The 12,685-nt window shown below is 45.8% G+C and overlaps 1 protein-coding gene across 3 annotated transcripts in view; it reads right to left on the reverse strand.

The window, feature by feature from the left end:
- NDUFS1 (NADH:ubiquinone oxidoreductase core subunit S1) overlaps window positions 1–12,685 on the reverse strand; it is a 1,009,292-nt gene that overhangs the window by 648,448 nt on the left and 348,159 nt on the right. For all 3 annotated transcript variants that reach the window (XM_069615565.1, XM_069615566.1, XM_069615564.1), the window contains exon 10: window positions 11,037–11,151. In XM_069615565.1, coding sequence (XP_069471666.1) covers window positions 11,037–11,151 — 115 coding nt within the window. The remainder of the gene's footprint in view (window positions 1–11,036; window positions 11,152–12,685) is intronic.

The raw sequence follows: 12,685 nt of genomic DNA on the forward strand, positions 1-12,685 counted from the left end.
AAACACATGAAGCCCTATGGGGTAAAGGACCCCATAGCCCATAAAACACATACAAAGTCAAAGGAACACCTCAAATCATGTCTAGGAGTGGGAGGAAAAGACTCTCACTCTTAGCAGGAGAAAAAAATAAACCCCAAAAATCCAGCAAAGCTGCTGGGGGACTCACTAGGTTGGGGAAATTGGCCTTTACAGAGAATTCTCTCTAACAGCTGTGTTTTTGGAGTGGAGACACTATTTGTTGGGAGCTAGACATCAAGTTACAGTAGTGAGAGACCATAAGAATCTACAATATTTTAGAACAGCCCAGACACTCAGCCCAAGGCAATTAAGATGGTCTCAGTACTTTAACGAGTTTGATTTTGTGGTAACATTTCGTGCCAGAAGTAAAAATGGGAAGGCATATGCATGGACTAGACAGCAACATTTGGAGAATGTGGTCCCAGAGGTGCAAGCTATCATTCATCCGGTGAAGATAATTGGGGCAGTCACTGATGACCCGTTATGACAGGTACGCAAGAGTATGAGGCGGAAAGAATTACAGGGTTGGGTGGCCAGTCACTCTTCTCGGACAGTGCGGGAGGGTCTCCCATATCATTCATGGCAATTGTATTTACCCATTAAGGCATTGCAAGAAAAAGGCTTTGTATTGGTGTCACAAGTCACCCTTAGAAGGGCATTCCGGGGAGATAAAGACCAAGTGCATGTTGGAAAAATATTTTTGGTGGCCTGACTTGAGGAAAGATCTGCACACGTACATTCAGGAATGTGAGACTTGTATACAGAGTATGGCGGACCATTCTAAAAAGGTGGGATTGTTGCAGCCTTTGCCTACACCCGAGAGCCCATAGACACATTCTATAGATTTTTCTAGAGATCTTCCAAAAGACAATAAAAATGACACCATTTTGGTTGTAGTAGACTATTTCTCCAAGCAGGCACATTTTATTCCCTGCATTGGAGTTCCTGGTGCCAGTAAACTGCAAGTGGCTGAATTGTTTTTGCAACATATTGTAAGGTTGAATGATTTGCCAAAGAGTATTATATCTGACTGAGGACCACAATTCACTTCTAGATGTTGGTGTTCCTTTTGCAGCATGTAAGGAATCAGTTGTGCATTATCCACCAGTTATCCCCAAACAGACGAGTCGACAGAGTGAATCAAATGTTGGAACGGTATATCCAATGTTATTTGGGGGATTGTATGTCATCATGGGTGAGAGCCTTGCACTGGCAGAATTTACCTACAATAACACGGAACAAGCATTGTTGGGAATGGCTCCTAATGAGTGCCTTTACGGGCATGACCAAAACAGGATACCAGAAATCTTGCCTGAGTCAGCTGCGATCTCTGCCCTCCAAGAGCGCAAACAGCTGCTTCTTGACATTAGGAGAAAGGCACAGGACAATTCAGAGAAAGTATGGTCTCCTAACAAGGCACAGGCAGATAAGAAGCACCAAGAAGCATGGAGGTACAAAGTGAGGGCAAGGGTGCGATTATCTACTCAGAAATTATCATTTGTGGGACCTCGTAAATTTGTGCCCCGGTTTATTGGGCCTTTTGAGATTGTAAAATGTGTATCACAGACAGAAATGCGTTAAGATGGTCTACAAATTAGAAAAAAATTCCATGTGTCTATGCTTAAACCTGCAGCTCCGGGGGTTACTACCAAGAGGCCTCCAGTCATCATGAAGGATGGACAAGCAGGATATAAAATAAGACGAATCCCGGATTCCAGGAGGAGACAGCTACGTTTGTGGTATTAGAAGAATGACTTGGTTATGGACCCGAGGAGTGTTCATGGATCCAGCAGAGGCATTGCATGCACCAAGGTTGGTGAGACAATTTCATGTGCAAAATCCTGGGAAGCCAGGCCCAGGGAGAGAACCTCAGACAGGAGGTACTGTCAAAAAAAGTGGAGGGGCATGTTGCAGGCATATTATCCCCTGCAGATCCTAGCATTGTGGCATTGGAAGCCACAGACTACATTTTCCAGGCTTCCCTGGGCTATGCGCGTGCCATAAGCAGCTGCGCACAGTTACGGAATGGTTTATTAAGCCACCACCTGCCAGTGCCAGGTGTGGATTGAGAGTCGGCACGGGCAGACGCAGCATTTCTGGCAGCAGTAAGTATCGCAGAGGCAACGGCAGGCACCAGAGAGAAGCAAGGACCCGGGCCATGCGGCGGTGATCGCTGGAGGCCCCTGTGCAGTACGGCGACCTAACATCTTGTCACGGCAGCCTCACGGGGCTGCCGGATTAAAGCCAAGTAATCGCGCTGTATTGAATGTTTTGAGTCTCCTGTCAGGCAGGCTTTTCGCATAATATTCATTTTAAACCTTCAAAGCTTTGTTGAACTTTTCCCCAGACAAGTTTCTTTGCTCAAGCGTTCTTTCACTGGTCTGTTAGATTGGCAGCACAGGTTGAATAATTAGGTATAAAACGTCGGTATCAGCTTATCAACCCGAGGAAATCTCAAAGGTCTTGCTTTGTTTTAGGTACAGGAGTTTGTTATACCGCTTTTACTTTTTCAGTCTGAGGTTTAATCAGTTCATTTCCCACGAAGTAGCCCAGATACTTTACAGCTGCCTGTGTCAGATGGCATTTCTTCAGTTTTGCTGTTAAACCTGCTCTCGTGAGGGCTCGTGCAATCACAAACGTAGATCATGTGTTCAGGTCAGGTGTTACAGTGTATGATGTCATCATCCAGGTAGGCTGCAGAAAAGCTAGACTATGGTCTTAAAATCTTATCCATTAACCTCTGGAATGTAGCAGGGACGCAGTGCAAACCAAGGGAGTACCTTAAATTGTTAAATTGGATAATCCCTTGTGGGGTGAAAAAGGCTGTCTTTTCCCTAGCAGTAGGGGTTGGGGGTACCTGCCAGTATCCTTTGGTTAAATTCAGAGGAGAGATTACTTAAATGGCCCTAACTTATGTTCCTCGATTTGTGGCAGAGGGTAGTTCTTGAATGTAGAATTGGAGTTCAGCTTCCTGAAATCTATACAGAACCTTAAGTCTTGTCCGGTTTGCCCACTAAAACTATGGGAAAAGACCACATGCTCTCCGAGGGCTCAATGATGTTAGCCGTGAGCATTTTGTGGAGCTACGTTTCCATAATTCTCCTCCTTGCCTCTGGGATCCAGTAAGGTTTAAAATTGACTGTTTGCCCTGCTGGCGTACACATAATGAAAATAAAAATGCACTTTACCCGATTGTTCAGAGAAGACCTCTGGGAACTGGTTTAACAAATCATGATGGTCTTGTTGGAAGAGTAGCAGATTGTTAGGGATCATCTGGGGTTTTAGGACCTGGTCTGTAAGGAGGGTGACAATGGTCACAGTAGTTTCCGGTACTGGATCAACTTTCCACTCTTAACAAATTTACATGGTATATTTGGGTCTTTTGACGTGGATCTGGTGGGGCATTTTAAAGGGCATTTTCCCTCAAGAATTTTATAGGGGCCATACCATTTAGAAATCCTCTTAATCTCGGAGGCGAGAAAGAAATCTAAAACAGGTTCACCTATGGAGAAAGATCAGGATACAGCTGGTTTATCTTGCATGGCCTTCTAGTGATCTCTGGCTCTGCCTAAATGGTGTTTCACAATTTCCCCCAACAGCAGCAATATTGCTTTTGACTTTTTAAGTTGTTTGGGAGATGGGTAGAGTAGCCTCTGCTCTTTCCTCTCTGGTCTCCTTCAGCATATCTAGCAAGCACCAATCGTCCCCTGTGTACAATAATTCGAACTGGGAGTATCCAATATGCACCTGGGATGTTTTTCTAAATGCCAAGAGCCCAGGGAATCATAAAGGCTCATTTATGGCCATCAGTCTCTACAAACAGTAGATGTCCCCCGGTATAGCAATCACTATAAGAAACTTAAAGGGTATGGCTTGATCCTGCCCGTGCTCTTCCAACATTAGCCTCCCAAAGGCCTCTGTGAGGAATGGATCATACCTTCGGGCAAAGGCAAGGCCAGGTAGGGGTGCAATATCTTCCATTTCTATAGGGTCACCCTCAACTCTCAGAATGTCAGCCTCTCCAAACCCCAATGACCCCCTTTCAGTTTCCCTTAGGGCCTCCACCTCTTGGGGAACTGGAGCAAGGGTGTGTTCCAATACTCTCTGTGAGATGGATTCTTCCTCAACCACGTAAGATTGAAACACTTGGTTATGAATGATTACCTTGATTTCCTCTTCGATAATCCGGGTCTATTACACCTGCTACAACATCTAGGGCATTTCACCATGCAAGTCCTCACTTAGTGGCCAATGGCATGTATGTTCTAGGTGGAGGGGAAATACTAAGCCCTGTAGGGACTAGGTGTCTCATTAGAGGGTATGGAGAAGTGTTTTGTGCTGTAGAAATCAACCTCAATGGATTGTGGGGCGACTAGTGTGGGTGCTTTGGCCATGGGAGACAGTTTCATAAACAGCATAGGTCCACACTTTTGTCAGCTGATCTTGATCCCACATCCAACACCATATGTGGTGAACCAGAAGGAGTCGTCTGACTAAGATGTGGCATGTTCAAGGGTGTTTGTGTAAATAAGAAAAACATGTATTTAACCCTACCACTATGAGGGACATTTCCTATCAAACAAATGGTGCTCGTGAAATGTTCAAAGAAATGGCTTAGTTCAAACCATGGTTACTATCTGGCCCGAACACTTAGAAAATAAAACGTAACTAAAATATAAACCATAGTAATGGCCTCTATCCTAGTGTTTTGCTTGGGTAAACTAATGTGTTCGCTTTACACAGAAGGTTTTAAAAGTTCACCAATTTCTCACAAAGTGGTCTTTGTGACGAATCAACTTCCGGGGTACCAGTGGTCCAGGGATGAATATCTGTTTCTAAACCATCAATCAACCTCACACCTCTAGTACACCAGAAGCGATCCGAACAGATTGTAATACAAGTGAATTATAAGACCTCCTTGTCCAGGCTTATCTCCGCAAGTTCGTGGATCATTGGTTAGTTGCAACACAGCGAAAATACAATTATTACCCAATGATAAAAGGGACTGTCCAGTCAAGTTTGTATAAAAATATCCACTTTATTATTACTACAGACAGTTCTAGCACACTACAATTACAATACAAACTGTAAAAAGAACACAGAGAACAGACAGTTTCACGAAGGCGAGGGATGCACTCTGCATAGTGACAGAAGGGTAGTTGGTAAAGCAATCAGTCTTATAGTTCAAGATTATTTGGTTCCAACACCAAAGGGGAAAAGGGTTATAAATGTCTCTAGGGGCCTTCGGAGAAGGAATAGGGGGGGGCAGAACAATGTACCTGGTGCTGAAGAAGTTCTTAGTGCTCGACAGCACTGAGACAGTTAGTTGCGGGAGAAAGCTGCGGGTACCAGGCAGTTCAGCAATCAAGGCTGGACATCTGCAGGCTGTCCAGCGCGGCCGCTCGGGCCAAGAAATGCTGTCTCTGTGTTGGTTGGCGGATCTGTAATGCTGGTCGAGGTGTCTAGGACAGCTCTGGTCACTGCGGCGTGACAACAGTCAGTGGTGCTGCCAGAGGCTGTTCGAGGACTCAGCGGTTCCGAAAAGGTCCTTACAAAGGTGGATGCTGGATGATGCTTCTGTGGCACTCCTCCTAGCTTCTTTGCAGGGCTTGTGTCCTTTCAATGCGGACAGCCCAAAGCTCAAGAGGGCGTTAGCAGGCAACGGACTTGTCCTTTGTCCAGAGACTCTCCAGCACTTCCCACCTAGGAAGCTTGTTGTCAGAACCTAGCAGGGCATGCAGTGTGCTGGCTTGGTACCCGTTCTGGAGCTGCTGGACAGGTCCTCTGAGTCGGTAACTCCCTCTGTTCCCTGGGAGAGGTTTAGGTCTTGGAACTCCTGGCCTTCCTTCATGGCTGAAGATGTAAGGTAGACTGTACCTTCAGCTCGGGTACAAGTGAGTCCTTCTTACTCCTTGCAAAGTCTTCAGATGATCTAAATGAGGGGTTCAGCTCTCTTTTAAAGCCAAATGGGTCCCAGTGATTGGTGCAGTATAAGTGTACCTTAAGGAACCAATCCTGGGTCCCCACCAACAATCTTCTGTTATGCATGAGGTCAGGACCATAGTGGTCTGAAACGGAACAGACAAGGGGGTGACAACATATACCCAAGTCCCACCCATCTTCCTGTCTGTTGTAGGTCAAACTGTCTCTCTGGTTAACTGAGCCCTCTGTGACTCTTGATTAAAGTGCAGGTTTTCCCTTGAAGTATGTTCTGGGAGCAGACTTCCTGTCTCCCCCAAACCACATACTTCTCCCCTCTGAAAGGGGTCAGCTCTGCATCCGGTAAATAGTGGACCCAGTCATGCATTTCACTGACTTTCATACAGAGGGGTGGTAACTAGCTTCAAGTTGACACATTGCACACCAAAGGGGTGTTAGTCCTGCCTTCCTGTTGTCACTCCGTCAACCAAGCCCACTCGGCAGGCTTGCCTCAATTATCTCTCATTAGTATGCACTGTAACCAGCCGGAGCGCAAAGGAATGCAGATCCATGGAGCCTTTGATAGGTTAATTAGGCTGCTAATGCCTGGAGGAAGGTGTGCCTTCCCCCTTCCAGGAATGCTTTGATGTACCCAGGGCTGTCGCATTCCATGAAGACAGCACCTGTAGGCTGTGTCTTCCCAGAGTACGTGTTTGGTGCGGGAAGCAGATGAAAAGGGTGCAGAATTGCTGCACACATTTCTCAGAGGTTCGTCTCCCATCATTCATTTTCATCTATTTAAAAAAAAATAAAAAAGCCCAGACGGGCGCCCTCTCCCTGTGAGGATGGTCTAATTCCTCACAGTCTTCCAGCCTCTCTACCTACCTCCACTCTCTCTGCCTACTTCCGCCACCTTCCCTTCTTTACATGAAAGAGTCTCTTTAATTCAACACCACCATTTCGGACTTGGTGTTTGATAGTTCCGGTTTTGAATTTGAGAGGAGGAACCCAGATCCCCCGCCCCCCACAGGTCCTTTCTCTTTCAAGTCTTGCTCAATATGTTCTGTATTTCCAGGGCTCCCTAAGCCCTTAGGCCCTCTACTAGGCTTGCTTCAGCGGTGCCTCGGTTGGGCATCAGCCCGTATCCAGCATTTGGGTTTTCCTGGCTCCTGTAACCTGCTGGCTTCCCCAGCCTCCATTATAAATGACTGCATTGTCTCTCGGTTTCACATAGCTCCCTAAAAGCCATTCTGCCCTCTGGTAGCCTTACTTTAGCAGGGCCTTGGCTGGGTGTGTGTGCCCGTATCCAGCCTTCAGGTTTTCCTAACTCCCGTAACCTTTTTGGCTTTTGTTAGGAAAGATTTCCCTTTTAGGTAACTTCCCTCCTTATTCTATGGACCCCCAAACCTTTTGCTTTTGACCTGTACTGACTTAGAGAAGCGAAAGCTTCAACTTCACTTCCCTGGCCTTTTTGCTCATTTTGTCACAGGGAAACTGACTAGACCTTCAGATGTCAGTACTGGGAAACTGGATTTCCCTTTTGTCTTTTACTTTTTACATTTTGGTAACTTTTTTAATAGTGCAAACAGCATCTTACAATGCAGTGCCTGGCCTGGGGATACTTTTTGTATCACCCTAGACTTTTCACACTGGGATTTTTGGTTACTTTTATATGTGTCTATGGACTAGCTGGTGGCAGCAATTACATTTGTACCATTTTGCATTATTTTAGTGTGCACATTCGCGCTTACCACGTCTGACTACTAAACACGGCTAGTGTCGTAAAATGGGCATGCAAAGAGGTTTTTTCTGGTCCTTTGGCCATTTCTTTTTCTAGCCTTCTTTCTGCATTCTAAGGTCAGGAGATTTCAAATATGGTCATGCATTTGACAGGGAAAGCCACTGCTTTTGCGGGCTAGTGCATGCCATTTATGTGTGGATACAGGAAGTGGGTGGGACTGTCTGGCCCCAGTCCACAAACTGTGGTGCCTGAACGTCTAGTGCGCAATCATGAGACCCCCTCCCCACGCAGTGGTCCCTGATTGTACCACTGCTGGCTAAGCGAGTGGTGCAGATCCTTGCCATTCGAGAGCAGAGTTTGATCACTCATATGAATTTAGGATAAGGAGCCCTGAAGCCATTCTAGACGATCAGCAACAGAGCCAAGTATCTTGTGTAGCCACTGAAGACCTGTGGACGACTCCTGAAGAGGTCTGCCAACCTTTCCTTCAATTGTCCCGATAAAAACCCTGCTGACTACCTGATCTGAGGAAGCACTTGTAGGTGCTTCGACCCTTTGACTGGTTGGACCAACCAGTCTCAACGTCTTCTCATGCTCCAGCAGCCTGGAGGCCTCAATCGTCCCTAGACCACCCAGTGGACCAACCAGCTTCAGCACCAGAAGCGTTGCCATTCTGCTTTTTCATCTGGAACTTTCGTTGGTCGCCAGCTAATCATACAAGTCGTCTTCCTGCAAAGTTTCAGCTTCCCAGCATCAAGGAATCCTGTCATGGAGGGCCATCTTCGTCGCGACTGGAGAGAAGTCTGTCGTCTCCCAAGTGCGGTCACTGTCGCTGGAACCAGCCATCCGCCCCCATCTGGCAGAGTGTCCTTTAGAGACCTGCTTCAGTGCCTGCTGCATGTTTACATCGGAAAGGGTTGCACTCGGCTCCTGGGCCAGACCAAAATCTTTCTTGCACCCGCAGCTCCTGGGCATCTTCTACTGGATCCAACGGCAGAAAAACCTACTTCCAGCGACTGCCAGTCGACCTACCAAGTCATTTGGGAAAATTGAAGTAAGGGCGCAGAATAATCAGAATACCTACACAGCTGTCTTTATTCCATGTCCTTGCTTTCTAAACATTTGTTTTAAAAGCTGTTCTAAGAGATAGAAAAAGTATCTTATTCGTTAAATCAAATAAACCAACAAATCCTTGAGAAGTCTCCCGGGACATTTTTCACCACCACAAGAACTCATCCTGCCTTTGTCCCTATTCTATAAAGGTACTTTGCGACTTTTGGGCACAAGACGCCATTCAACATAGGCATTGGACTTATACAGTTGGGATCTATCTTCTTGTGTACTGGTTTCTAACTTCCTTTCAGGTGTTAAAGTGAATTGTATGCATTTCTACAAACCAAAGTTGACTGTATATATGTTTTATAACTGATTGTTGTGTGATAATATTACCTGATTGATACATTTTTCTTGTGTGTTTCGGGCTTACTATATATAGAGTATTTTTGTACTTACCTGTCTAAGCAGAATCATTGTGTATTTTACTGTGTGGACTCCTTGTGGAACCATGACCCCACTCACCTCTCCTGAGACAAAGCCTTGCCATTCTCCAAGCTTACCTTTGGGGTTGGATAACCCCTCAGAGTTCCCCTGTTCACTATAACTAGGGTGGCCTCCTGAAATCTGTCCACCAGGCCATATTGAGAAATGTAGGTTACCAGCTTTACAAGCCTCGGATACAACTGTTACCCCCTCTCAGAAGAGTTACCTCTTCAAGAGCGCATGCTTCCTTTGCTCTGCCTTTCTCGGCAGCTGTTGCACTTCTCCTGCAGAGATCAGGGATCCAATCTCTCCACTGCAGTCTGGTTTCGACATCGGTTAACGGGCCCCAAGCCCACCATGCTTCCGTGTGGTCATGTCATCAGGTGAGACCGTCTCTTCACAGTCTGTCTCTCTTGACTTTGGCGTCATTGCCGTTCAAGACGCCAGCCTTTTGGCGTCTTGCTAGCGATTAGCTCAATCTCCACGCTACCACCAGCTCCGCAGGCTAGTGTGGCTGCGCACCTCCAGGATGTCATCCAGCCAGAGGCTCGCCTCCGCACTGTATTCTCACTCTCTTCCATTCCAAGTCCCTTGTCATTTTATGTACATCATTACAAACAAAAGCGGTGTGTTGTTCCTCTTTGCCTGTGAAGTTGCATCGAGATCCATTATTACCTGACGCCAAAGAGATTGTCACTATTTGGAGAATTCAAAACAGTATTTCCGATTCCCATAAGGTATTCTGGACATGTGATTCCTAACAGGAATGAGAGCCTCAAGTGGGGAGTCACTCCCAGTGATGTCCCACTTTCCCAGACCCCTAGAGAGGGTATAGCCTATTGGGCTCACCACCCTAGCCTCAAAGGGAGTGGCTCCCCTGTGGGGAAAAAGGACGAATATTCCTGATTGTTCACATCATGCTTAGGAAGGAAAGCAGCATAGAGGTCTTGGGCACTTGTAACCCTGCAGGTCAAGGGGAGGGAGTGCAGACTGCAAAGATCTAGCCTTCAAGACCAAAGAGAATTTGCTGACCCAGCAGTCCTTCACTGAAAGTTTAATCTAGGGCAGATGCTGCAAAAGACTTTTCCTCAAGATCATCTTCAGTGTGGTATTTTCATTACAGGCGCTTCAGAATGCACCCCAATGACTGAAAGCCCAATAGGTAGGGTCACTGAACACTGAAAAGTCTATCTAAATCAATGTACATGTAGCCCGGATATCATTTTGATTACTTACTTTATTAAAATTCATTTATACACATGCCCTTCTTAAATGTTCCAGTGTGTCAGCTATAAGTTCAAACCGCTCACATCTCAACCCTAGCATTGCTCTTGTCTGCTTGGCCATCGCTACTACGAGGTAAGCAAGGAAATCCAGCTGTATGTCAGTGTATCTTGTCCCCTGAACACAGAGTTGAAATAAACAGTCCAAACAAACAACCAATAATCTTTTGGCAACTCTCTTGCTAATCTTACAGAAGCTACTGGTACTCTGCAAATGGTTATGGCCACACAATACCAATATCTGCTTAAGGATGCATTTTGCTTTTACAGGAACGTTATGTTCAAAGATTGTTGTCTTGCAGATAGCCTCTACCCTTTGCTCTACAAGCTAAATATTCACAAAAAATGTGCACATCTTAAGCCGCAACCATGCATGCAGCAAAGCTGTATCCCTACGCAGCAGTTTCTGGGAGGAATTTGTGCAGCATTTATTTTAAATTTAATGTCACCACCAAACAATATATCAGAAAAAAAAGATGACAGGACACTGACAGAAAAATTGACCTTTCTCCCCACCCGCCCTCAAAAAGACATACCACTCCAGCAACACGGGTCAGCACATCTTCCCAGGATGTCTGAACTAAGTGCCCCTCTTCATTTCTAATCATGGGCTGGGTCAGTCTCTGGCGTTTCAACCCATCATAAGCAAACCTGCAACCAAACACGGACAAGTGTGAATAATCTGTAAAAACAACAATGCTCCCCAAAGTTGGGATGCAGCATACGCTTGTCTTGCTGATTTGCAGTTTCAGAAACCGTCACTTTTAGCTTACAATATGAATTTCTTCTTTCAGTTCGATTTTACAATCATGAGATGATTGTAGGCACTTGGCAATTCAATCAAATATAAATATTACCTTCATGGTGGTTTGGGTACTCTTCACACACAGCTTGCAGCAGTTCACTCCAGCCTCCAAATTTAGATTTAAGATAACTAGCATGCAGGTAGCTTCCAAACCTGGGAATCCCCTTTGCCCATCAATATGGTGTTATAAGTGATAACATAACCACAACCACACTGGAATAAGCTCATTATACTTGTGTCGTGCCACCCCCCCCCCTCCTCCTCCCAACTTATTGGGAAAAAAATACACAGAATAGTAATGCTGGGGAACAGGGGTCAGCTAATGCCTCAGGTTAGCCAGTTACTCAAAACCTCCTAACCAAAAGTAGCATCCAGTGAGTATTGTTTGCAAAATACATGGGGAGTGGTCCATGATGCCACCAAACAGATCTCGGCTACAGTCTCATGCCTATAGAAATCTATAGATGCTGCTGTGGATCTAGGGGAATGCGCATGGCGCTTTTAGGAGGAGAGACACCATGAAGAGTAGTCTTTAGATAGACAACATAATACACTTTGGAGATAGTGGCCTTCGCCAACTTGTGACCCACTCTTTTTGTAACTAGCGTTTTATCGGAAGAGCTATGAAAAGGTCTTGCCCTCGCTAAATATTTAGGTCGTAGCTACATCCAAGCCTCCAGTTGTCTATAGACAGTCAGGGGGGGGTAGGCGCACAAAGGAGACAGAAAAGGGTTGACGCAGAACTGTGCAATGCACCTTCCCCAGGCAAAATTTAAGGAGATGGCAGGGCAAAGGTGAGTCAGGTTCTAGGGGTCGGGAAGGAGGACAGGGTACAGGTTGGGAGGAAGGCACAGTGGGTGGACTAGGGCCACAGAGCAAGAAAGGGCGGTGCAGGAGTGAGACGGCAAACAGCAGCCTTACAGGGGAAACTTGACTGTTAACCCTCTGCCACATTGCTTTTTGTGGGTGAGCTACAGCCGAAGTAGTATGTATGGTCTAGGCTGAAAAACATGTGATCGATATCTTAATTCAAACCAATATGGGGAATTCCTAACACTTTGGTTATGAAACCAAATGGCCTCCACAGAAGATGAAACTCAAATTCAGTTCAGGATTTATTAGGGATTATGTACAAGATTAGTCAACTTAAAATTGGGTTAGAATGGCAAAACAAGTTTGCTCTGAACACAAGAAAAAGTGTACTTGCAGTCTCTCTTGGTCGCATGTCAGTGTGTCTTTGATAACAGGCTTCCATGAGGAATAAAATCCAGGTGATGAGAAGTCTCTCATAGGCCACAGACAGAGCGTTGCAGAAGTATTTCTGCCACTCACATTGCCATTTCAGGCTCTCGAGAAGCCAAACCTAAAGAGTCCCGAGAG

This window comes from Ambystoma mexicanum, chromosome 9 (assembly GCF_040938575.1).
Source record: "Ambystoma mexicanum isolate Mex_15411 chromosome 9, UKY_AmexF1_1, whole genome shotgun sequence".
In the NCBI taxonomy this organism is placed as follows: Eukaryota; Metazoa; Chordata; class Amphibia; order Caudata; family Ambystomatidae; genus Ambystoma; species Ambystoma mexicanum.